The sequence below is a fragment of the Amblyraja radiata genome, chromosome 21 (genome assembly GCF_010909765.2).
Source record: "Amblyraja radiata isolate CabotCenter1 chromosome 21, sAmbRad1.1.pri, whole genome shotgun sequence".
Classification (NCBI taxonomy): Eukaryota; Metazoa; Chordata; class Chondrichthyes; order Rajiformes; family Rajidae; genus Amblyraja; species Amblyraja radiata.
Window position 1 is genome coordinate 12,351,736 of NC_045976.1, and position 26,682 is coordinate 12,378,417.

General features: G+C 46.7%; 1 protein-coding gene across 3 annotated transcripts in view; it reads right to left on the reverse strand.

Annotated features, from left to right (window-relative positions):
* ptpro (protein tyrosine phosphatase receptor type O) overlaps window positions 1-26,682 on the reverse strand; it is a 131,872-nt gene that overhangs the window by 53,222 nt on the left and 51,968 nt on the right. For all 3 annotated transcript variants that reach the window (XM_033039539.1, XM_033039538.1, XM_033039537.1), the window contains exons 3-9: window positions 24,633-24,912; window positions 19,307-19,468; window positions 12,374-12,526; window positions 9,972-10,400; window positions 8,678-8,839; window positions 3,914-4,110; window positions 2,160-2,280 (exon numbers count right to left, since the gene is read on the reverse strand). In XM_033039539.1, the coding sequence (XP_032895430.1) occupies window positions 2,160-2,280; window positions 3,914-4,110; window positions 8,678-8,839; window positions 9,972-10,400; window positions 12,374-12,526; window positions 19,307-19,468; window positions 24,633-24,912 (1,504 nt within the window). The remainder of the gene's footprint in view (window positions 1-2,159; window positions 2,281-3,913; window positions 4,111-8,677; window positions 8,840-9,971; window positions 10,401-12,373; window positions 12,527-19,306; window positions 19,469-24,632; window positions 24,913-26,682) is intronic.

A 26,682-nucleotide genomic window follows, 5' to 3' on the forward strand; every position in this document is an offset into this window, starting at 1 on the left:
GGGCTGAATGGCCTAATCCTGCACCTATTTTCCATGTTTCTATGCTAACCATCGATCACCCGTTATCCCACTGTCCACTCCCTAAGCACTAGGGACAATATACAGGGAGCCAATTAACCTACAAACTTGCACGTCTTTGGGATGTGGGAGGAAAACAGAGCACCCGGAGGAAACCCACGTGGTCAGAGTGATCATGACAGAATCCTCCTCGTGGTGATCCCTGGAAGTGACGACGCCATGCACTTTGTGATGCGTCGGGCAACAATTCTGTCAACATGTTGGAAGACCACAGAAGCCAACAGCGAGCCACATCGTCTGACACACGAGCGAACAAACAGGGAGAACGTGAAAAATCCTGACGGACAGCACCCGAGTTCAGGATCGATCCCGGGTCTCTGGCGCTGTGAGCAGCAGCTTTACCACTGCGCCACTTGGATTATAATATGGGACTTTTCTAAAACTTTGCATGCCAGTTGCAGACGTAGCCTCCAAGTAGGATACAGGAGACCATTCAGCCCATTGGGGTCATACTAGCTCCTTGCAGAGCCATCCCACTACCTCTTACTTCCTGTAATCCAGCTATTTATTCTCTCTTTGACATGAAATCTGCTTTCATTCTTTTCCTGGGAGCGCAGGAGGATGAGGGGGTTTTATAAAATAATGGGGGGGCAATAGATAGTGAATGCAGGGAGTCTTTTACCCAGAGTAGAGGAATCAAGAACAGGAGGGCATAGATTTAAGGTGAGAGGGGAAGGATTTAATAGAAACCTGAGGGGCAACTTTTTCACATGGAGAGTTGTGTGTATATAGAACAAGCTGCCAGAGGAGGTAGTTGAGGCAAGTAATATCACAGCATGTAAAAGACATGTGGACATGTACATTGATAGGAAAGGTTTAGAGGGACATGGGCCAAATGTGGGCAGGTGTAGGGCATCTTGGTAGAATGGGTAAAAGCCCTGTTTCCGTGCTGACTGACATATGGTATAAGATAGTGTAGGGACAGGCCCTTCGGCCCAATGAGACCATGCTAACCAGCGATCAACCTATACACTACCACTATCCTACAGGTAGACAAAAGTGCTGGAGAAACTCAGCGGGTGCAGCAGCATCTATGGAGCAAAGGAAATAGGCAACGTTTCGAGCCAAAACCATTTCTCCACCACTATCCTACACACTAGGGACAATTTACAATTTACAGAAGCCAATTAAGCTACAAACTTGCATGTCTTTGGAATGTGGGAGGAAACCGGAGCACCCGGAGAAAACCCATGGGGTCACTGAGAGAGTGCAAACTGTACACAGACAGCGCCCAAGGTCAGGATCGAACCTAGGGTTTTTGCGCAGTGAGGCAGCAACACTACCACGGCACCACCATGCAATTGGTAACACAAAACAGAAATGGGAAATCCAGAAAATTACCGCAAAGTAACTTTCAGGATGAAGTTGAAGAACGTAGGTCCATTAATTAAATATTATTACCACTTGTAGCTAATCTTGCCACTGGCAAACCAACACACTGCCAATGTCTCTCTGTCCCGCATGTAACAAGAGTAAAAATACAAACTTCAGGACGAGAGTCACACCCAAGGCAAATGGGATTGGAGTTTTACAATGATCCATTTCAGCGACCAACCCACAAAGAATAGAACAGTGCAGCACGGGAACAGGCACTTCAGCCCACAATGTCCATGCTGAATATGGTACCAGTAGAACTAATCTCACGTGATCCATATACCTCCATATCCGTCTGCTTGTCTAAAAGCCTCTTAAATACCACTATCGTATCTGCCTCCACCAATACCCCTGGCAGCGCGTTCCAGGCATCCACCACCCTCAGCATCAAAAAACCTGCCCCACACATTGCCTTTAACCTTTGTCCCTCTCACCTTAAAGCTGTGTCCTCTAGTCTTGACATTTCCATCCTGATCTATGCCTCTCATAAATTTGATATACTTATATCAATTCTCGGCTTAACCCCTGGAGTTCCAGAGAAAACAATCCTTTCCAACCTCTCCGTACAGACAGCACCTGTAGTCAGGATCGAACCCGGGTATCCGGTGCTGTGAGGCAGCAACTCTACCGCTGCGCCACCATGCCTGCCCACTTCAATTCCAGCAGGGAAGTGGGGATGTGAAGGTTGCAACCTCCCAGATACTCACTCAAGCCAAAGGTGACGGGGCGAGACGGGGGTCCGACAGATGGGCCATTCCTCAGGTAGACCGTCACCTGGTAGTGTGCCCCAGGCATCAGGTTGTCAATGATGTTCCCACTCAGGTTCACCTGTTTGAAAAACCAAACAGAAACACGTGACCAGCTCCCTGACTGTGGGACGTTTCCCCGCATGCACCCGACATTCCACGCCACATGTCCACCCCATCAGCCGGTGGCGGTGGGACAGGAGACGAGCTCTGCAGAAGACAAAGTAGAGCACAGGGCGCAGCGGTAGAGTTGCTGCCTCACAGCGCCAGAGACCCGGGTTTGACCCTGACTACGGGTGATGTCTGTACGAAGTTTGTACATTCTCCCGTGGGTTTACTCCGAGTTTTTTGGTTTCCTCCCACACCCAAACGATGTACAGATTTGTAGGTTAATTGGCTTGGTATATAAATATAAAATGACCCCATATGTGTGTAGGGTAATGTTAATGTGCGGGGATCGCTGGTCGGTACGGACTTGGTGGGACGAAGGGCCTGTTTCCATGCTGTATCTCTAAACTAAACTAAATCTCCACAAACTGAAGGGCAGGGTTCAGTCACTACACAAGGCTGAATTTAGTTTAGTTTAGAGATCCAGCGTGGAAACAAGTTCTTCGGCCAACCGAGTCGCATCGACTACCGATCACCCGTTTATACTTTGTGAGGCCATTTTCGCATCACCTCCCTCCACACCAAGGGAAATTAACTACAAACTCACCCGCACATCTTTGGGATGTGAGAGGAAACCCGAGCACCCGGAAGAATCCCACGCGGTCAAAGGGAGAATATGCAAACTCCACACAGACAGCACCCGATGTCAGGATCGAACCTGAATCTCTGGCGCTCTGAGGCAGCTGCCCTACCGCTGCGCCAACGTGCCACCCTACATGAATGTTGCTAGCTTTTTATTTTTGGATTCATTTAATTGGAGATAATGTCCAAGTATCTGATGTATGATAATTATTTCCACTGTAACACAACAAACTCATTGTACATGGAAACAAAACTGGATTGAACCCAAAAGCAGGTACTATAGCAACATTGAAAAGACATTTGGACAGGTACATGGACAGGAAAGGTTTCGAGGGATATGGGGCAAGCGCGAGCAGGTGGGACTAGTGTAGATAGAGCAGCTTGGTCGTCATGGGCAAGATGGGCTGAAGGACCTGTTTCCCTGCTGTACAACTCTGACTCTAAAATGAAGGAGCTCAAAGGTTCAAAGGTCAGTTTGTCACGTGTACCAATTAAGGTACAGTGAAACTCGATCCGCGTGCCCTTCACATTTAAATCCTCTGGTCAATGAACATTTTTGCAACACGAGAGGAATATATCGGGTGGACGCACAGAGCCTCTTGCCCGGAGTAGGGGAATCGAGGACCAGAGGACATAGGTTTAAGGTGAAGGCAGGAAGATTTGATAGGAATCTCAACTTTTTCACACAATGGGTGATGGATGTATGGAATAAGCTGCTGGAGGAGGTAATGGAGGCAGGGACTATCGCAACGTTTAAGAAGAGATTGGATAGGTACAGAGATAGGACAGGTTGAGAGGGATCTGGGCCAAACACAGGCAGGTGGGACTAGTGTAGATGGGGCATGTTGGTTGGTGTGGGCAAGTTGGGCTGAAGGGCCTATTTCCACGCTGTCAGACTCTACGCGTCTATGACACAACGTGTGGTCACATCTCACTTGGTTCCTCAAGCTTGTGCACCTCAATACCTTCGAGCAGTAAAGAGATTCGATTCTCTGCCCTTCTGCTTGGTGTCGACAGGAGAGGGATACGACCGACATGACTCCATCGTAGCTGGTGCCCGGTGACTGGGTCCAGGAGACGAGGGCCGTCATGGCGTTCATCACCTTCACCGCAACATTGCCGGGCCTTTCCGTCACCTCCTTAAACCATTTCCCAGAAGGACCTTAAAAGAAAAGTAAAACATTCCTTTGGGGAAACAATTTGGAGAGGCAACATAAAACGGTATAAAAAGTCACATAGTGCTGGATTAACTCAGGTAGCATCTCTGGAGAACATGGAGAGTTGACGTTCCGAGTCCGAGCCTTTCTTCCAGCTTTCTCTGCCACCTTACAACCAGTCTGAAGAAGAGTCACGACCCGAAACATCACCTAAATTGCTTAGTGTTGCTGCCTTAAAGCGGCAGAGACCCGGGTGCAGACTGTACGGAGTTTGTACATTCTCCCCGTGACTTGCGTGGGTTTTCTCTGGGATTTCTAGTTTCCACCCATACTCCAAAGACGTAGGCGTATTGGCTTGGTAAAAGTTGTTGATTGTCCCTAGTGTGTGTAGGATAATGTTAGTGTGCAGGGATCGCTGGTCGGCATGGACATGGTGGGAGGAAGGGCCTGTGTCCACGCTGTATCTCTATTCTAAACTAAAAGAAAAGTCAATAAAAAGGAAATGAATCTATAACAAGATGAAAAAGGACAAATAAAAGGAGGAATTAAAAAGAATGGGTGAACGCAGAGAGTCACAATGTTACCACATGCCACAATTTAAGTGGGTACGGTTTGGATCGAACTGCGGAACAGAGACCCACTGATCATCAACACATGTGGAGGAAGGAACTGCAGCAGCTGGTTTAAACCGAAGATAGACACAAAAAGCTGCAGTAACTCAGTGGGACAGGCAGAGTTACTGGGACCGGAGATGCTGCAACCCATTCCCTCTCTCCAGAGATGATGCCTCACTGTCCTGCTGAGTTACTCCAGCATTTTGTGTCTGTCTTGGATCATTTGTTTATTTGTTTATTTGTTCCGAACAAGTAAAGACATAAATAGGAATAAATAACAACAACAAAATCAAACAATTGGACATTCCAGGCAATATTTACAAAGCAATGAAAAGCATAAAGCAAAATTTAAATGTCCAACACTTTTTCTTTACAAGCTCGAAAAGGAGTGAGAAGAAGAATAACTTATTTAATCTCACCCCTTCTCCCTAAACCCTTCTTCCATATTTAATAATTAATTCATTAATAATAATAATACCCCAGACTATTTTTAGAGATGCATACAAACATATATATACATACAACTGATATACACTTACAAGTAATATGTATGGAGTAACCAAAAAACATAAATAAATAATAAACAAAATAATAAACAAACACTAACCCCTGTTTGTCAACCATCCCCTTCATCCCTGTACCTGTGAAAAAAAGTTTTTTGTATGTCATTTTGAACTGGTTCATGTTTGGACATTGCTTTAACTCCACATTCAAACTGTTCCACAATCCTACTCCACAGACCGAAATACAAGAAGTTTTTCTGGTCGTGCGGACTCTTTGTACCTTAAAATTAAATATTCTTCTTAAATTATAACCCCCCACTCGCTCATTGAATAATTTTTGTATATTTCCAGGTAAGTTTTTATTTTTGGCCCTAAACATTATCAGTGCTGTTTTAAATGCAAACAAATCTGCTAATTTTAATAATTTTGACTGTTAAGCGGCCTTTTCACGGGGCGACTTGACGCAAGAGTTAACCAGAGTTTAACATCGTGGGAACCTCGTGCGATAACAGTACGGCATTCATGGACCACCGTGGACCACCGTAGCGCTAACGGCAGGTAATCGTGTAACTTGGTCACTCGGGAGAAAATTCAAGAAAGTTTGAATTTCTCCAAGAGTGACTTGTACACTTGTGGTTGAGCATTGCAACATTATATGAACGTAGTGGCCAGTGCGATATCCGTAATAACTCTTGCGGGTACCGTGGGAACTCCTGCGAACGGTGAACCCGGAAGCTGGACAGAGGGGACAGAAGGTGAGTAAAAATTGTCTTCTGTGGGATTGAATTTAAAAAATAAATAAAAATAAAGATTTGCATCCGCATATGGACATCAACTTATTCATGAGTTATGTTAATGAGATTCAAGAAAATAACTATAATCTTTAAAAGGGACTTTAAAAGGGACTTTACTGAAAGGTCCGCATTTTTATGGTCCGTGAGAAATTTTTCACATGTACTTCTTTGAGAGATACAGGTCGGAGTCCTCGCCGACTAGCGATCGATGCCTTTCCGAAGCAGGGTCCGGAACGCTACCAATCAATGTTGTACAGAGACCCGTGTAAGGAGTGAACTGCACATGCTGGTTTAAACCGAAGACAGACACAAAAAGCTGGAGTAACTCAGCGAGTCAAGCAGCATCTCTGGAGAAAAATAGCTGATGTTTCGGGACGAGACACATCTTCAGACTCAATTCCGATTAGGCTGTCTGAAGAAGGGTTCCGATTCGAATCGCCACCTATTCTTTTTCTCCAGAGATGCTGCCTGACCCGCTGACTTACTCCAGCTTTTTATGTTTTTCTTCCCAGATCTGACTTACCTGCTGAGTTACACCAACATTTTGTGTCCTTCTGTGCGTATTAACCAGCATTAACCAGCGTCTGCAGTTCCTTTAGACATTACCTAACTTCAGATTTTAGAGATATAGCGCGTGGGAACTCCTGCGAACGGTAAACCCGGAAGCTGGACAGAGGGGACAGAAGGTGAGTAAAAAAGGTGGTCTCAATATCGACAAGGGAACATGTGTCCTTCGAGGACGTCCCACCTAATTGTCATTGTTGGATAATCTTTTTAACAGGAACACTTGCAGAGATGGCTCCCAGAAAATCTCAAAGAAAGGGGGTAAAGCGTGTCAGAGATGTTTTTGCCATGTTGCTCTATTCAGTTTCTATATTGTTTCAGTTTCTATATCTATATTGTTGCTCTATTCAGTTTCCCAGGGGGTCGGGACGGGACTGGAGTTGGGAGGGAAAGGTGGGGGAGTCGAGGGAGAGGAGGGGGAGACAGATGGGGGTGTCTTCATTTACTGGCGGCGGGTGTCTGTCACTGAAACAGGCAGGTGAGATTTCACATCCACCTTGTGTGTGCCTCTCTCTCTCTCTCCCTCCCTCTTACACAGGCTGAGAGACTCTGCCTCTGTGAGTGTACGTCTCTTTCTCCCCCTCTCCCACACACAGTAAGACCGAGGTACTGTGCTCAGTCCATCTGTGTCTCCCACATACACAGTAAAACATGTCTCCAAATGAGCCAATTCAACCAAGGGAGGATATTTATAGTGTGTGAAAAAAAAAGTTACATCATTTGTGTCACGTGTAGTTCACGATGTTCATTCAAGATTTAACGGGAAAGCTCGGGAGACGGACAAGTCACTCGCACAAATAACAGAAATGCCGAGTACCGTGGGAACTCTTTATCTACCCCCCGTTATATCGTGCGAGACTCGTGCTGGACCACGACCACTTCACTCTGGTGACATCTTGCGTCAACTCGCCCCGTGAAAAAGCCCCTTAAGAATAATGGATTAGTGTGATCCAGATACCTGACATTGTGAATAATACGTATTGCTCTTTTTTGCAGAATAGTTAATGAATGTAGCGAGCTTTTATAGTCATTGCCCCAGACTTCTGCACAGTAATTTAAATAGGGTAAGATTAGTGAACAGTAGAGAATGCGGAGTGATTTGTGATCCAGAACCTGCTTAACTTTGTGTAATACAGAAATGCTTTTTGACAGTTTGGATTGTACATGTTTAATGTGTGATTTCCAGCTGATTCTATCATCTATTATAACCCCAAGAAATTTATTTTCATGAACTTGTTCAATTTCAACCCCATTTATCTTTATATTTGCTTGTGTATTTGTTCTGCAATTACCAAATAACATTATTTTGGTTTTGCTCAAATTTAATGATATTTTGTTCCTGTCAAACCATGTTTTCAGTTTGCCCATTTCTTTTGTTATTTTATCCAGTAGTTGTTTTAAATTCTCCCCAGAACAAAAAATATCTGTGTCGTCTGCAAACAAGACCAGCCTCAAGGCATTGGACACATTACAAATGTCGTTTATATACATGGTGAATAGTTTTGGACCCAACACTGACCCCTGGGGGACACCACAAGCAATGTCCAAGCATGTAGAACTGTAACTGCCCAGCTTCACAAACTGTTGCCTGTTACTTAAATAGCTTTTTATCCAATCCAGTACTAGACCTCTGATGCCATACCTTTCTAATTTTTTTAATAAGATATCATGATTGATCGTATCAAATGCTTTCTTTATATCAATAAATATCCCAGCTGCATATAGTTTATTGTCAATAGCGTTTGATCATCAACACATCTTAAGCTTCAAGCACACTCGGCCACAGTGGTGGGTCTGAGATGGACAGGATGTCAAACACAGGGTCCAGTTCAGAAGCGGACACACGGCAGAGAGGCCTTCTGATGTAGGACGGAACTGCAGATGCTGGTTTAAGCCGAAGATAGACACAAAATGGTGGAGTAACCCAGCGGGACAGGCAACATCTCTGAATAGGAATGGGTGACGTTTCGAGTCGAGACCCATATTCAGACTGAAGTTACTGATCTTCATACCTGGAATGGCAACGTGCAGACAGCCACCCGGGATGAACAGGCTGTCTCTCGGTTCTCCCGCTCCAAACTGACGGAAGATACTTACTGAGGTAGAACGTCAAGCGTTTCTTGAATGAGCCCTCTCTGGTCCGACAGGCACCCACAGAGCTGACAGTGGTCACGTTCACATCGTACCTCCCCGAGTCCCTGAGCTCCAGCTCAAATACATAACTGGTATTTTCCGCTCGATATACATCAGCAGCCTGCCCTGCGGGGGAACGCAAGAGTTTAAAACGAGCGTCAGTGCGATAAAATGGTGAATCTTTGCTACATTTTCGTTCAATATTCTTCTGTAATCTTAAGGGCCTGTCCCACTTTCACGACTTAATTCAAAACCTCTGCCGAGTTTAAAGGACCTAAAAAAAATCAAGATGGTGGTAATCTACGAACTCCTGCGACCTTCCACGACTATGTTCACGAACTCCTACGAGTATGTCTACAAATTCCCACGACTATTTCGATGCCCTTCTTACAAGTAAAAAGTTGTAATTTCTTTCATCCTGACCATTTTTTTTACTCGTGGGCATTTTTTATCGGGCTGGAAAAAACGTCCCGACTTACCTGATGCCACGAGGACCTACGGCTGGCATAACGAGCCGCTACGATATATCTACGAACTCCTACGACCTCCTACGGACATGTTACGAACATTCTGCGAGTTTGAATCGAGGGGAAAACTCAGGAGAATTAGTAAATAACTCGTGAAAGTGGGACAGACCCTTTAGGAGTTTAAAGATGAAAACCAAAACCATTGAGCAGTGTGACATAAACACCAACTTTATCTCAAAGTTACATTTCGACAAAGTCAGATAGAGCCGATTTAAAAAAAATGCCGGATGCACCATCCCAGGAAACTTTTGAATTTCAGTCAGACGATCAGTAAATGATCAACACCTCCAACAGTGCTACACCTCTTAGCCCTTGTGTTGAAGTGTTAGTCACAGTTTGTTGCCCAAGTCACAGGTTTAGGGTTGAACATAAACACAGTGCGGCATAATGCCGCAGCGGGTAGGACAGATGCCTCACAGTGCCCGACACCCGTGTTTAATCTTGACCTCGGGAGCGGAGCGGTCTCTGTGGAGTTTGCTCGTTCTCCCTGTGTCTGCGCGGGTTTCCTCCGGGTGCTCCGGTTTCTTCCCACGTTCCAAAGACATGCAGGTTTGTAGGTTAATTGGACCCCTGTGAATAACCCCTAGTGCGTAGCAAGTGGGTACTAGTGTGAATGAGTGATCGATGGCTGGCGTGGGCTCCATGGGTCGAAGGGCCCGTTCCCACGCTGTTACTCTAATGTAGTATACTGCTGGTATTTGACAACAGCAGTGTTGGCAGTTTGAGCTTACCTTGCCTCTGGATATAAATGTTGAAGCCATCGAACGTTGTAGGTGGTTTTGGAGGCAACCACTCGAGTACAAGCCAAACTGGCTCCAGGTTGGCGACAGAGCTCAGAGTGTCTGTGTTGGTGTAAACAATACGCCGTGAATCCTCTTTCATTATATCCAAGTAATCACTCCCACTGCCCGAGGTCTCTTTACTGTCTGGTTGCAGCTCCCGTGCCCAGCCGGCTGGCTTTCCAGACAACCTATGGCTTCCCCACATGACCGGTTTGGTGGTGGCAAGATCGTTGATCTCGGTATCAATGGCGCTACTTCCCTCGGCCACTGTACTGTTGGAGTTGAGGGAAGACTGGTCGTGTCCAGCAGGATGCTCGCTACTAGGCTGGCTTCTTCCATACACTATCTTCATCGACACGTTGCTCGGGGGATAGGGAACTGTCGAGGGAGAATACAGTCAAGAGTCGACAAGTTTCCTCACTGATGAAGAATTCAATAGAATCAAACCCTGCCTTCCTGACTCAACATTTTAACCTCTGTACACTCACAATTTGATGAGAGGTTCTCCACGTCACAAACCTCACTTGGAAAGGTCCTCATGTGGAAACATATCAACATTCTTGGCATCACGCTCGGCACAGACAACGCGGGCTGAATGGCCTGTTCCCGTGCTGTTCTATGTTCTCTATTCACTCACCATCGCTAAATCCTGGCACCTCTTGCTCAACAACATCTACAAGGTCATGAGGGGCATGGATAAAGTGAACGCCCACCATCTTTCTCCTGCGGTCGGGGATTCCAAAGCCAGAGGCTATGGGTGAGAGGGCAAAGGTTTAAGAGGGATCTCAGGGGCAACCTTTCCACTCTGAGTGGAGATAGTATCTATAATGAGCAGCCAAAGGAAGCTATAGAAGCAGATATTTCAAATGCAACGTATTTTGAACATTACTCCAAATGTTCCGATGTATGGACAAGTTTAGACAGATATATGGATTGGAGTAACATAGAAACATAGACAATAGGTGCAGGAGTAGACCATTCGGCCCTACGAGCCAGCACCGCCATTCAATATGATCATGGCTGATCATCCAAAATCAGTACCCCGTTCCTGCTTTCTCCCCATATCCCTTGATTCCGTTAGCCCTAAGAGCTAAATCTAACTCTCTCTTTGTAGCTCAAAGTGCGGGAGTAACTCAGTGGGACAGGCAGCATCTCTGGAGGACATAGATTGGCAACGTTTTGGGTCGGGACCCTTCTTCGGACTGATGGGAATAGGAAGTTGTGTGGAGGAATATGGGCCAAATACAGGCAAATGGGACTAGCCCAAAATACCAACTTGGTCAGCATGGGCAAGATGGGCCAAAGGGACTGTTTCCATGGTGCACAGCTTTATAACTCTATAAACAGCATATGGAAAGACTGCAGCGATACAAGACAGCATCTTGCCTTTATCTTCTCAGGGCAAGGCCTGGATGGTCAGTAAGGACTGGCCTTGCTGGCATGACTTACCCCACACCATGTGAAGTAACCAGGAGCTGTTCACCTTGACATGAAAAGCTCAGGGCACTATTTAGCCTGGTTATTCCCCTTGATTTTCTCAATGACGACACCAAGCTTTCATTTTACAGAAGGGCGGCATGGTGGTGCCGCAGTAGAATTGCTGCCTGACAGCTCCAGAGACGCAGGTTCAATCCTGACTACGGGAGCTGGCTGTGTGGAATTTGCATGTTCTCCCTGTGACCACGTGGGTTTTCTCCAGTTGCCCCGGTTTCCCCGCACATTTCAAAGATGAGTTGGTTTGCAGGTAAATTGCCCCTAGCCTGTAGGACTGAACTAGTGGGCAGGTACTCACTGGTCATTGTGCACTCGGTGGGCCCAAGGGCCTATTTACAGCTCAGGCCAGGAATGGTGTTGTCAGTTCAGAGCACACAATTCAGCCAGAACTATCCGCTGCAAACTTTCACCATAGACCCTACCTCCATCATTCTCGTAATCCTCCTCTGGACCCTCTCTAACACCAGCACATCCCTCCTCAGATATGGGGCCCAAAACTGCTCACAATACTCCAAATGCGTTCTGATCAGCGTCTTATAAAGCTTCAGCAATACATTCCGGCACACTTTTGAACTTTCTTAAATCCACCATAATTTGCCCAATAACCACCTACTTTGGAAACATAGAAAATGGGTCAGGAGTAGGCCATTCGGCCCTTCGACCCAGCACCACCATTCAATATGATCATGGCTGATCATCCAAAATCAGTACCCCATTCCTGCTTTCTCCCCATATCTCTTGATTCCGTTAGCCCCAAGAGCTATATCTAACTCATTCCATTAGCCCAAAGAGCTATATCTACTTTCCTTGCAATCTGGGAGTCATGTCTCGGAGAGGCACAGAAGAGGAGTTTTTACCTGTCCGATGATGTTTCGGTTCATGCCCCACATCGCTGTACTCCATTAGTGGAACTTTATTAACATTAGCCTCTCCCACCAGTTGCACTGTGATGTTACTGTAACATGTGCCCGGTATCCAAGTGTTGAAAATTAACTTGCCTTTCAGAAAATCTGTTCAAGGGAAACCAACACAATAGAGTTAGTTAATAAAGGCTGTGAAAATATACACAGGTTTACAAAGGGACCAAATGTGGTTCACAGTGGTTTAATGAACAGCACGGTAATGTTTTCCCTTTTAAAAAAGGGACACAAAGTGCTGGAGTGACTCAGCACGTCAGGCAGCATCTCTGGAGAGCATGGATAGGTGATGTTTCAGGTCAGGACCCTTCTTCTGGCACCGAAAATGTCAGAGAAGAAGGGTCCAGACCTGAAATGTCACCTATCATTGTTCTCCAGAGATGTTGCCTGAGCCGCTGAGTTACTCCATCACTTTGTGTCTTTTTCGATCACTCCCCCATTCTCCTCCACACGCCTGTAGTGACCATTAATTCAGTAACAAAACTCCCTTATTGCAGGAAGCTTGCTGCCTTCAACCGCCAGCTGCCAAGATTGCGGCTGCTTGGCCAAATGTTGGCAGTGGCGAGAACTCTGCACAGACCAACATGGAAATTGACACAGTACACCGTTACACAGGGAAACCCTTAAACCCCCCCCCCCCCCCCCCCCCTCCTGCGATCTTGTAACTGAAGATCCCCATTCTTCTGGGATGTTACACAGCTTTGGAGTTACCCACAGGCCTGCTTTAATGTTGCTACAAAATATGGCACTTTTTAGATCCTTAGACAATAGGTGCACGAGTAGGCCATTCGGCCCATCAAGCCAGCACCGTCAATCAATGTGATCATTGCTGATCATCCACAATCAGTACCCCGTTCCTGCCTTCTCCCCATGTCCCCCGACTAGACTATCTTTAAGAGCCCTATCTAGCTCTCTCTTGAAAGTATCCAGAGAACCGGCCTCCACTGCAGTCTGAGGCAGAGAATTCCACAGACTCACAACCCTCTGTGTGAAAAAGTGTTTCCTCATCTCTGTTCTAAATGGCTTACCCCTTATTCTTAAACTGTGGTCCCTGGTTCTGGACTCCCCCAACATCGGGAACATGTTTCCTGCCTCTAGCGTGTAGCGGGTCTAACACCTTAATGCAGCTAACAAATAGAATGTTTGTCTCATGCAGGCTTTAGTTAGAGGGGGATAAATGTGTGGAATTTATTGCCACATAAGGCTGTAGAGGCAATTGATATTTTTGGCGGAGATTGACAGATTATTGATTAGTAAGGGTTCATGGGGTGAAGGCAGGAGAATGGGGTTGAGAGGGAAAGATAGATCAGCCATGATTTTACTTCGGAGTCACGTGAGTGACTACGTGAAGAACCCGCTCAGTGCGCAGGCGCGGCATTACGCCAGCAGTGCAACAGCGGCCGCAACGGGAGCTAGGCACTCTCGTTACAGGATGAACCGGACCGTCAGGTGAGTATCCTGAGGTCGGGGTTTCTTTTACAGGTGAGCCTTTTTTCTGCTTGTGTTTTTTACAGACAGAGAAAAAGGCTCTGGAACAAAACTGTCCCCCGTTCAAGGAGGAACGGTTTCCCGTCGGGGGGAAGGGGGGCAGCAACAGGCGGTAGGAGCGACCCGGTATCCCCGACACCGTGCCGAGGCCAGCCCGCTAGCACCTGAGCAGCGGGCTGGATGCATAGCCACTCGAGAGGCATCCGGCAGGTGTTCCCGATTGGGACGGGACGTCTCTCCACCCGCACGGAGGGAGAGAGAGCCGCCTGAGCCGCTGGAGCGGTTCACGGAGCAGGTGCCTGCGAGACGCGCTGCTTGAGGGGCGCTCTCGCATCTACAAGGCAAAAGCTCCAGAAGAAGGCGGTAGGAACCGGGCGCTCCGCTATTCCCATCACCGCCCCGAGCCCAGTCCCGCTAGTGCCTGAACTGCGGGCTGGGGATCTAGCCATCCGAACAGGCATCCGGCCGGTGGCGTCCGATTCGTCGGACGGGGACATGTCTCTACCTAAAATGAAGGAGAGACAGCCGCCTGAGCTGCATCCAACAGCAATTGGAGCAGCTCCAGCGAGATGCGCAGAAAGAGCGCTCTCGCGAAAAGAAAAAACAAACCTTTCGAAATCTGCCCCCGTCCAACTCCGCAAGAGGAGAAGGGGGGGCAGCAACAGGCGGTAGGAGCGCTATCCAGGCGTTCCGCTATCCCCGACACCGAGCCGAGTCCAGCTCCGCTAATGTCTGAACAGCGGGCTGGAGGCAAAGCCAAACGGAAGAGCAACCGGCCGGTGGCATCCGACTTGTCGGACGGGGACGTCTCTCCACCCAGGAGGGGGAGGGACAGCCGCCTGAGCCGCATGGAGCGGCTCTTGGAGCAGGTGCTCCAGCAAGGTGCACCCCGGGAGGGGAGCTCTTGCAGAGGGAAGTCAGGCACTCCCTCTACAGTGCCTCCTGCACTGTCCATTGCATCCTCCTTTCCAGAGGATAGCTTTGGGGACCAGGACTGGGCTGGTCCAGAACAAGGGGTTATGGCTGAAGATTTCGGGAGTATGCAGGGGGTGCAGGAGCAGGAACAGCTGCTTGGTGCAGTGGGCCGCTACGTGTCAAAACCCCATGCAAGGGAACCGCTAGAGGCCAAACTAGCGGCAAGTATCAATCACCTTTCCAACAGAGCTCTGCAGGGGCAGGTGATTAATGAAGGCGCCGGAGAACCTCTAAAAGTACCAGCGGTGAACAGCCAAATCTGGGGACACATTGGGGCAACCATCCGGCACCACGAGCTAAAGCTGCAGCGGATACTCCGACTATTGACAGCAGGCATCACGTCGTTTGCTCGTTCTATAAACAACACCGAGATGACCACCAATCAACAGGATACACTCGCGTTGTTGTGTAACACGCAGGTTGAAATTAATAATCTGCAGAAAGAAATCATCAAACCTGCCATCAGTCCTCGATTGCCGGGCTGTGTAAAACACCAGCCGATAAGCCAGACAGGCTGCTCTTCGGGAAGGCAGGGTATAAAACGAGCAAACTGAAAACACACACCACCAAGTGGCAGCACCCCGCCGCATCCACCAGTAAACATCCACCATTCAACACTGGTGAAAGCTCAGGGTCCGCTTACTTTCACCGTAAGTCTTTATTAGACCAGGGCCCAGAGCGGACCCCATGGAAAATGCGCCAACCCCCAACAAACACGCCACATCAGACACCTCGCAAGCCGACCAAAGGGAATCAGAGGAAATACCCGTAACCATGGAGGTAGGTGGGTCTGGTTCCTATCACCTTTTGGGACGTGGAGGCTTAATACTAACAGGAGGTAGATTGCACCGGTTTGAAGCATAGTGGATATAAAATACAATTCATGTCAGAAAAAACGCCGCCAGTTCAACAATGGCCCCAAGGGGTATTTCTCCCTCCGTCAAAGAGAAACGTGAGGGACAAGCTGAACTGGTGAGACTTATCACAAAGGGGGTCATCGAAAAGACCAAACATGAACCTTTGGAATTTGTATCGAATATATTCACTAAAACCAAAAAAGATGGTGGCTGTCGCATCATCATTGACTTAACATCACTAAACAAATTTGTTAAGTATATACATTTCAAAATGGAGACATATGTTACTGCCAAACAACTGAATTCCAAAGGATATTCGACAAGTAGCAAGAGTAATTGGGAAAATGGTAGCAGCATTTCCGGCTACTCAATTCGGACCTTTGCACTATCCAAAAAAAAAAAAAAAAAAAAAAAAAATACAGGTCACTATGATCGTGTCATGAACTTACCCACTGAAGCAATATCAGAGCTACAGTGGTGGGCAGAAAACATTTGGCATAGTTTCAGCCCTATCTTTATCACTAACCCTACTTTAGTTACTAAAAACAGATGCCAGTGCTCAAGGCTGGGGAGCGACTAACTCCATATCTAGCACAGGTGGTAGATGGACTAACCTAGAGTCATCATTACTACTTACACTGGGCATTAACTATCTAGAGATGTTGGGCGCCTTTTATGGTTTAAAAGCATATGTATCCAATATGCAGCACTTGCATGTTCGGTTACAAATTGATAAATACTATGGTGATGGCTTATATTAACCATATGGGTGGCATAAAATCATTGTCATGCGACAAATTGGTCAACATGATTTGGCAATGGTGTGTCGAAAGACATATTTGGCTATCAGCTACTTACCTACCAGGTAAGCTAAACACCCATACCATGAGAAAATTAAACGCCTGGGTTGCAAGTTTGAACAGACCTTACCTGGAACTGGGATTGTCCAAACAAACCATCACCATGTCGGCATCCCTTCGAACATCCACCAGAGGCAGTACTTAACCAGCATCAAAAAAGGCAGAAGTACTGCCAGGAAACAGGGACGACATACGCAACAGCTACAGCCACCAACATACTGGAGTTCCTGGCCTATCTACACCACGATGTAGGGATCAGCTACAGTGCCATCAACAACCAGCGCCAGGACAACAGGCGACGGGTTCCCATCCACTGGTGGTAAAACTGATGAAGGGCATTTACAATATCAAGCCCTAAGCCCAGGTATACCCATATTTGGGATATCAGTGTGGTCCTGACATATCTCAGGGAATGGCCACCAGCCAGATCCCCCGGCCTCGAGCAAGCTACACTAAAGACGCTCATGTTGATGGCACTTGTATCCGCTCAGAGGGTCCAGTCACTACACCTATTGCGACTGGACAACATGATCACAGCTCCAGACCAGATCTGTCGTTATCCAGCGACTGATCAAACAGAGCAGACCAGGAACACCTAATCCAGTCGTGGCTTACCCACCAGAACCACGGTTATGTGCCATGACTCACCTACTATCCTACATAGACACAACCAAAATATACGAGGGAGATGAAAAGCCTTGTGGGTCAGTCACAAAAACCTTATGGTCGGGTGACGAGCCAAACCATTGCGAGACGGCTCAAGCAGGTGCTAGAAACTGCTGGGATAAACACTAACATGTACAAATTTTATTCCACCAGGACAGCATCCATGTCGACGGCTAAAGAATGGACATGCCTATAGACCACATCCTGGCTACAGCAGGATGGTGGGGGGGAAAAGACCGTTCAGAAATTTTATAATAAGCCGTTGGCAAAACCTGGTTTATTTGCAGTAAAGATTTACGAACTGCAAATATTTAATTTAAGCCCAGGGGAGCAACTTAATTCTTTGTTGTTATTGTTTAAAAAATACCATTGTGTTTTTCTACAAATAGACTCATTGGTTGATTACGATAACACTTCCTCCCTCAAGAACTTCGGCAGTGAGTGAAATGAAACTGTTACACGGTTTGAAATCACAGAGCTTTGAAATCTTCACGTAGTCACTCACGTGACTCCGAAGTAAAATAGTAAGATTAAACGAGAACTTACCAGTTTGAAGTTTGATCTGTATTTTATGAGGAGTTACGATGAGGGATTACGTGCCCTCCGCTCCCACCCTCATTATATGGATCAAACTAATAAATTGATGTCTCCTTATCTTTACTATGTTTACTTCAAAATAACTGTGTCTATCTGTGATTCCACACCGCTGCTTGGAAGTATGCCGCGCCTGCGCACTGAGCGGGTTCTTCACGTAATCCCTCATCGTAACTCCTCATAAAATACAGATCAAACTTCAAACTGGTAAGTTCTCGTTTAATCTTACTATCAAATGGTAGAGTAGACTTGATAGGCCGAATGGCCTAATTCTGCTCCTAGAACTTAGGAGCCTATGAACTTATTTTTGAGAAACTTCACCTTTTCAAGGGAAGAAACTACACCCTGCTTTTTAAAATTGTTTTACGTTTGTTTGTGACTTGAATGTGGGACCATCACAGGTATATTCAGCAATTTGTCCTTCCGTCCTTCATGTAGCCATGAAGATTTTTTTATTTTATTTTTACACACAGAGGGTGGTTGGTGCCTGGAATGCGCTGCCAGGGGTAGTGGGTAGAGGTAGATGTGATGGTGACATATAAGAGAGTTTTAGATAGGCAGAGAAGAGAGGGATCACGTGCATGCGGAGGAGATTAGTTTAATTTGGCATCATGTTCGGCACAGACAATGTGGGCCGAAGGGCCTGTTCCCGTGCTGTACTGTTCTGCATTCTATGTTCTATAACTTTACCGAAGCTAATTAACTAACAAACCTGTACGTCTTTGGAGAGTGGTCACAGGGAGAACGCGGTCACAGGGAGAACGTACAAACTCCATACAGACTGCACCCATAGTCAGGATTGAACCCGGGTCTCTGGCGCTGTAAGGCAGCAATTCCACCGCTGCGCCACTGTGCCGCCCACAATTTAAAACAGAAATTCTAGGCGTGAATGTATTTTTAAATATATGGAAATCTAAATGGAATTATCTACCATGAGGGAGGTAAATAGAGTGATTGCATCATCTTTCCCCCCAGGGTAGGGGACAATAAGCTGCAGAGGACAAAGGTTTAAGGTGAGAGGGGAAAGATTTAACAGGAACCCAAGAGGCAACTTTTCCAGACAGGAGTTGCCAGAAGAGGTAGTTGAGACAAGTATTAAAACCGACATTCATAGAGTCATACAACACGGAAACAGGCCCTTCGGCCCAACTTGTCCTGCCGACCAAAGTACCACATCTAAGCAAATCCCACCTGCCCATGTTTGGCTCATATACCTCTACACCTTCCCTATCCATGTACCATTAAAAGATGCTTGGACAGGTACATGGATAGAGAAGATTGAGAGGGATATGGACCATACGCAGGTTCATGGGACAAGTTTAGATAGAGCATCCTGGTCAGCATGGTCAAGTTGGGCCGAAGGGTCTATTGCCCAACATAGATCTGTATTGACTCCACCAGGAGACATTATCCACTCAGCCGACACATCTTACCTTTATGGAGATATGATTGATAATGGCTGCCTTCAAAGTAGCTTATCTTTAACCTTGAGAAAAAGTTGGTGGCTTGCTTCGGATACTGAATATCGAAGAGGACCCCGGTTTGCGGGGATTGTTTGAAGTCGTAGATTGCTACACTGTTGACGGGAAGTGGTTCTAGCAAAAGGAGAAAGTTCCGGTTACAGATAGAATACTTTAGTGCAAGCAACAAGGAAGAACGAGGTGCCTTTTGTGGAGAAGAACAATGTAGACACAAGGAACTACACTGGCTTACGATAAAAGAAAAAATAATTGGTCTTGGCATCATGTTCGGCATAGATGTTGTGGGCTGAAGGGCCTGACTCTGTGCTGTACTGTTCTATGATCTAGCTCCATGAAAATAGATTATAAACCATAAGTTTGCAGTTTGAATTCTTTGACGAATAGCACAGAGCAATATTATATTTGCACATCAATTCAAACGTTGAAAGTTTTGAGGAGATATTAGAAAACACGAACATTTACTAACCTTGATCAGTACGGTTGTCAGGGGTTACGGGGAGAAGGCAGGGGAATGGGGTTAGGTTGGAGAGATAGATCAGCCGTGATTGAATGGTGGCGTGGACTTGATGGGTCGAATGGCCTAATTCTGCTCCGATCACTTATGAACATGTACGTGTTGGGCAAGTTTTCTTTTTACACGGATTGTGGTAGGAACGCAGTTCCAGGTGTGGTGGTGGAGGCAGATATACCAGTGGCATTTAAGAGGGTTTTGGACAGCCACATGGAGATGGATAGAATGGAGAGATATGGATTATGTACAGACAGATAAAAGTAGGTCTTGGCATCATGTTCGGCTGAAGGGCCTGGATGCTGTACTGTTCTATGATCTACGGGTCCCTTAAAGGTGGAGATGGAAGTCGTCTCTAGATCCAGACTTATTTTTAAAATTCCTATCAATCATTCCTGACATTAACGCTCGCCAATATCAATGTATAGATTTTGTCTCTGGAACCACTTACATAAGTAGTTCCATTATAAGCAATTGCCAATATTTCCTTTTGTTTTTTTTCCCCAAATACATTTGTTGTCACATTTAATCACAAACCATTAGCAAACTAAATGAATTCCTGATGAACTATGTACTCTACTTCCTGAAAAGAGGGTCCCGAGAGAGTCTATATGTCAAGGAGGACTCTCTCGAACTTCTACAGGTGCACAGTAGAGAGCATGCTGACCGGTTGCATCATGGCCTGGTACAGCAACTTGAACGTCCAGGAGCGGAAAATAATGCAGAAAGTTGTGGCCACTGCCCAGTCCATCACTGGCTCTGACCTCCCTACCATCGAAGGGATCTATCGTAGTCGCTGCCTCAAAAAGGCTGCCATCATCATCAAAGACCCACACCATCCTGGTCACACACTCATCTCTCCTTTGCCATTGGGAAGAAGGTAAAGGAGCCTGAAATCTGGTTCAGGAATAGCAGCTTCCCCACAGCCATTAGGCTATTAAACAACATCAAATAAGCTCTGAACAATAACAATCTATTATTACTAATGCACTTTACCTGTTATTTATTGTGTATAGATAGTCTATAGACACACTGAACTTTTATCTCCCGTTCTGTATTATGTTTACATATTCGATTGTGCTGCAGCAAGTAAGAATTTCATTGTCCTATCTGGGACACATGACCCTGAAACTCTCTTGACTCTTGACACAGGTGGGTATATGGAACGAGCTGCCAGAGGAGGCAGGTCCAATAACAGCATTTACAACATTTGGACAGGTAGATGGATAGGAAATGTTTAGAGGGATATGGGCTAAATGTGGACAGGTGAGACTAGTATAGATGGGGCATCTTGGTCAGCGTGGGCGGGTTTGCCCAAAGGACCTGCTTCCATGCTGTATAACTCCTATACAGGTGGCACAGTGCTGTAGTGGTGGAGTTGCTGCCTTACGGCGCCAGAGACCCGGGTGCGACCCTGACTACGGCTGCTGTCTGTGCAGAGTTTGTACGTTCTCCCCGTGACCTGAGTGTGTTTTCTCTGGGAGCTCCGGTTTCCTCCCACTCTCCAAAAACATACCGGTTTGTAGGCTAATTGGATGGTGAAATTGTAAATTGTCCCTAGTGTGCAGGGGATCGCTGGTCGGCACGGACTTGGCAGGTTGAAGGGCCTATATCCATGCTGTATCTCTAAATTAAACTAAAAAGACTCTATGGCTGTATTCTTTGCTCACCATTGTTAACTCAACAGGCCTGCTTTGACAGAGGTACCAGGTGTTATTTTAACTATGAATGATAATGCAAGGTGTTGCAAACAGCTGGAGAAATGGGACCTCTCTCCCCGCTTTTCTGGCAAGAAATTCCCCCATGATTGAAAGGTTGGGACATCACGACATAGCTGTACCAGTCGATGGTGGGACCACACTTGATGCACTGTGTGCAGTTCTGGTCACCCAGCGACAGGAAGTGTGTCATTGAGTTGGAAACAGCGCAGGAAAGAATCATCAGGATGTTCCCTGGAGCTCTGGGCTCGAGTTATAGGGAGAGGTCGGATAGGCTGGGACTTCTTTTCTTTAGAATGTAGGAGGATGAGGGGAGACCTGATTGAGGTGCACACATTCATGAGGGGAATGGATAAAGTCAACACTTCCCAGGGCAGAGGATTCTAAAATTAGAGGCCACAAGCTTCCGTTGAAAGGGGAGAGTTAAGAGACCTCAGGGGCAAAATTTTCATGAGAGACGAGTCCATACCTGGAATGTGTTGCCCGGGGAAGCTATGGAAGCGGATGCAATTACAACTTTTAAAAATACATTATGAGAGATATCTGGATAGGACAGTTTTAGATCTAGAGGCAAGAAAAGCAGGGTCAGCAACCGATGACCAAGGAAGGGCGGAGCCCATTATGACCCATTGTTGGTTTGGGGAAGATGTGATAGGAAGGGTTTAGAGGGATATTGGCCCAATTTGCCAACTTGGTCGGCATAGACAAGGTGGGCTGAAGGGCCTGTTTGTGGGCTGAAGAGCTCTATGATGTGCAACAAAGAAAGCTTGAGATGATTCGATTGTAGCAGGTGAATGAGCAGGACATTGATAAATCACTCCTTCACCAACCCATGGGGTAGCCAAATAAAAGTAGCAACCATTTAATTAGTCATAATTCAACAATAATTAACTATTATACCTACTCCGTTAGGTAGTTAATCAATCACCAGATCACGTGAACAGAAACATAGACAATAGGTGCAGGAGAAGGCCATTCAGCCCTTCGAGCCAGCACCGCCATCCAATATGATCATGGTTGATCATCCAGTATCAGTACCCTATTCCTGCTTTGCCCATATCCCTTAATTCCATTAGCCCTAATAGCTATATCTAATTATCTCTTGAATACGTCCAGTGAATTGGCCTCCACTGTCTTCTGTGGCAGAGAATTCCACCGATTACAACTCTCTGCCTGAAAAAGTTTTTCCTCATCTCAGTCCAAACTGGCCTATCCCTTAAGGGCCTGTCCCACGAGCATGCGACTGCATGCGGCGAGCGCGACCAAACCGGAAGCAGGGGCCGCGCGGAGGTCGAGTGATCCCGTACGAGTTGACGTGAAGTTCGAGCGAAGGCGTACGCCGTCAAGGTGCTGCGTACGGCGTCAAGACGCTGCGCACGCCCGTCGAGGCGCTGCATACGGCCTCAATGCGGCTGTGGGCCGGCATGCCGTTGCCGCGCGGAATGTTTGGACAGTGTCAGTTTTTCGGAGCCCCGCGCAATTCCAGGACCAGCTCCGCATAACTCCATACGGCTCCAGCGATCGAAGTGGGACCGGCCCCGCGAGGCCGTACGGCTCAAGCGACCACGTTAGGTCGCGCTTGCCGCATGGAGTTGCATGCTGGTGGGACAGGCCCTTTATTCTAAAACAGTGACCCCTGGTTCTGGATTCCCCCAACATTTTTCTTGCATCTAGCCTGTCCAATCCCTTAAGAATTTTATGTCTCTATGAGATTGCCTCTCATCCTTCTAAATTCCAGTGAATATAAGCCCAGTCAATCCATTGTTTAATCATATGTCAAGGCAACACGTTATATGCAACAAAGATAAACACAAAATACTGGAGTAACTCAGCAGATCAGGCAGAATCCCTTTAGAAAAGGAGTAGATGACATTTCGGGGCGGAACCCTTCTTCAGACCAAAACATCACCTAATCCATTTCTCCAGAGATATTGCCTGACCCGCTGAGTTTTTTGTAAATCCAGCATTTTGTATTTAAGTTTGTTATAAACCAGCATCTGCAGTTCCTTCACGCACATTAATGCAACATTTTGTTCATGAAATAAAGCCAATGAACATTTTAGCTGCCAGCTGACAAGCTACCAACCATTAAATCAGTTTGATATTTGAAGTCCTTGACGAGATTTGAAGTGAACGAGGTGTTATTAATTATAAATGTCTTCTGGAATTTAACGTGTATTATAGAGAAAATGTCATTTAAGGTTAGCCAGTAAATCAGAATGTTGATTTTGATTGAAAGATGCAGCGGAAACAGGCCCTTCAGCCCACCGAGCCCATGCCGACCATTGATCATCCATTCACATTAGTTCTATGTTCCCACACTTTCTCATCCGCTCCCTATACACTAGGCACAATTTAGCAGAGGACAATTAACCTACAAACCCGCTTATCTTTGGGATGTGAGAGGAAACCGGAGCACCTGGAGGAAACCCAGGCGGTCACAGGGAGAACGTGCAAACTGAAGAAAGGTCCCAACCCGAGATGTCACCCATCTTTTTCCCCCAGAAATGTTGCCTGACCTGCTGAGTTACTCCAGCACGTTGTGACTCTCTTTGGTACAAACTACGCACACAGACAGCACCCGAGGTCAGGATTGAACCCGGGTGAGGCAGCGGCTCTACTAGCTGCTCCACTGTGCCTCTCCAGTGTTGCCTTGGTAAGAATTATCTCTCCCTGCAATGTTCAAGGTAGCACACTAGAGTCACACCTCACAAAATCAGACCAATCGCCCCAACTAAGATTCCCCATCCATGTTAGTCTCATATGCCCGCAGCTGCTGGCTGTGTGGGGTTTGCACGTTCTCCCTGTGACCGTGTGGGTTTCCTCCAAGTTCCCCGGATGCCTCAAAGCTCCCAAAGATGTCCGGGTTTGTAGGTTAATTGGCCCTCTGCAAAATTGTTCCTAGTGTATAGGGAGTGGATGAGAAAGTGGGATAACGTGGAACTAGTGTGAACTGGTGATCGATGGTCGGCATTGACTCTGTGGGGATAAAGCTGCATCTGTGAATGATTCGATGAACGTTAACTTGGTGAGGACCATAATAACGGCTTACTTGTTAACACAGCAACCAAGTGCACTGGCTTAATGGTTGACTTTGAGCTTCCGGTCAGGAGAGTGACCAAGTAGTAGATGCCATGGTAGGAGGCGTTGAAGACCACGGGAGGAGGGAGGGTGTGGTTGAAGTCTTCGAACTGGAGTTTGTAGCTGGTCAGGTTAATGGACTGCGTGATCTTCACGTAATACAGGGAGGATCCGTTGGTCACGTCTTGTGGCTGGAGCGACACCGTGATCTTGTTGTCATCACTAACGGTGGCAGAAATCGCAGCGGCCTTCTGGAGTGGGAGGACAGGACAATACGGAGGGAATTAAAAGCGTAACAGATCAAGTTTTCAGTAAAGTGTTTCATCACGTGATTATACAAGTTCATTAATCTACACAGCTAAAAGAAAATATAAGCACCACACAAAGAATGGCCATGGTAGACACTGGGGATGCTGACCTTACAACCATCAAAGGGATCTACAGGAAACACTGCTTAAAGAGGCAGCCAGATCTTAATATCTATATAATATTAAAATTCTGTGGCTGGCTGGCGGGGGGGGGGGGGGGGGGGGGGGGGGGGGGGCTGTGTGTGTGTGTGTGTGTGTGTGTGTGTGTGTGTGTGTGTGTGTGTGTGTGTGTGTGTGTGTGTGTGTGTGTGTGTGTGTGTGTGTGTGTGTGTTTCTGCCTGACTTGTGGGTGCCAGCCTTTGATTAGTTGCTACGCCAACACCAGACCCAGAAACGCCGAGATTTTTCATTCCAAGTATCCACTCCTCATTAAATTTTGTCGTGTTTATGTACACATTTTTAATAAAGTCCTTCTCCCCCCCCCCCCCCCCCCCCCACTCACTCATTTTGTCGCCTCCTCCTGGCCAGCGACCATAACGGCTGCTGGCGCCCGCCTCTCGCCTCAAAGACGCCATTTAAAAACAGCCGCACTGCTGATTCTTGAGCCGCTTGAGTTGGAGGATCACGTCTCCCGTGGGGGCTACGGGTAGGGAACGGCTGCATTGGGGGAGCAGACCCAACGGGTCTGCACTTGGTCTAGTAAGATATAATATTCAGTGTGCAACCAATGCTCACTTGAATTTCTGCAGGTGTACAGTAGCGAAGATCATGACTGGGTGGACCATGGCCTGGATCAGCAACTTGAACACCCAGGAACGAAGAAGATTGCAAAAAGTGGTGAACACTGTCCACTCCATCACAGTTACTAACCGCCCCACCATCTAAGGGGCTACAGGAGGCGCTGCCTCATAAAGACAGCCAGCATCATCAGAGACCCTGGCCACACTCGCATTTCACTCCTGCCATCGGGAAGGTGGTACACGAGGTTGAACATGACCAACCACCAGGCTCAAAAACAGCTTCTTCCCAACAGCTCCAGGCTCTTAAACACCACACTACATTAACTAAGCTGTGAAGTGTCGTGGTTGCACCAAGGACTTCAGGCTTTTAGCACTAATGTTGTTTCTTTACTTAATTTATTGGATTTTTAAATAAAGTTATTTATGAGGATTGTGTGTACAGGTCTGTTGTGATGCTGCAAGAATGGCACCGTGTGGGAAGAAACGGCGGAAGCTGGTGGTTTATACTGAAGATAGACATAAAATGATGGAGCAGGCCAACAGGTCAGGCAGCTTCTCTGTTGAAAAGGAATAGGTGACATTTCGGGTCGGAACACTTCTTCAGACTGGGAACAACTGTGCCAGATAATAAGGAGCAGCAGAAAGTTAACTTTGAGTATTACACAAATCATTACTTTATGAAGAAAAACTGGTTGCGATGGCTTCCATATGCCACCCCTCCATGCCACAGTTATAACTAGGCAATTTTGCATGTGCTATTCATTGGAAGCCTTAGATGACAATGCAATGACAGGAATTAATGTACAACAGTACTCCAGAGCTTAGCTCAAGAAATTAGGTCACATTGTTCATAGATTGGGACGACAGATGGCACAATGGGCTAAGTGTTCGGCTGGCAACCGGAAGGTAGCCGGTTCGAATCCCGCTTGGAGTGCATACTGTTGTTGTGTCCTTGGGCAAGACACTTAACCCA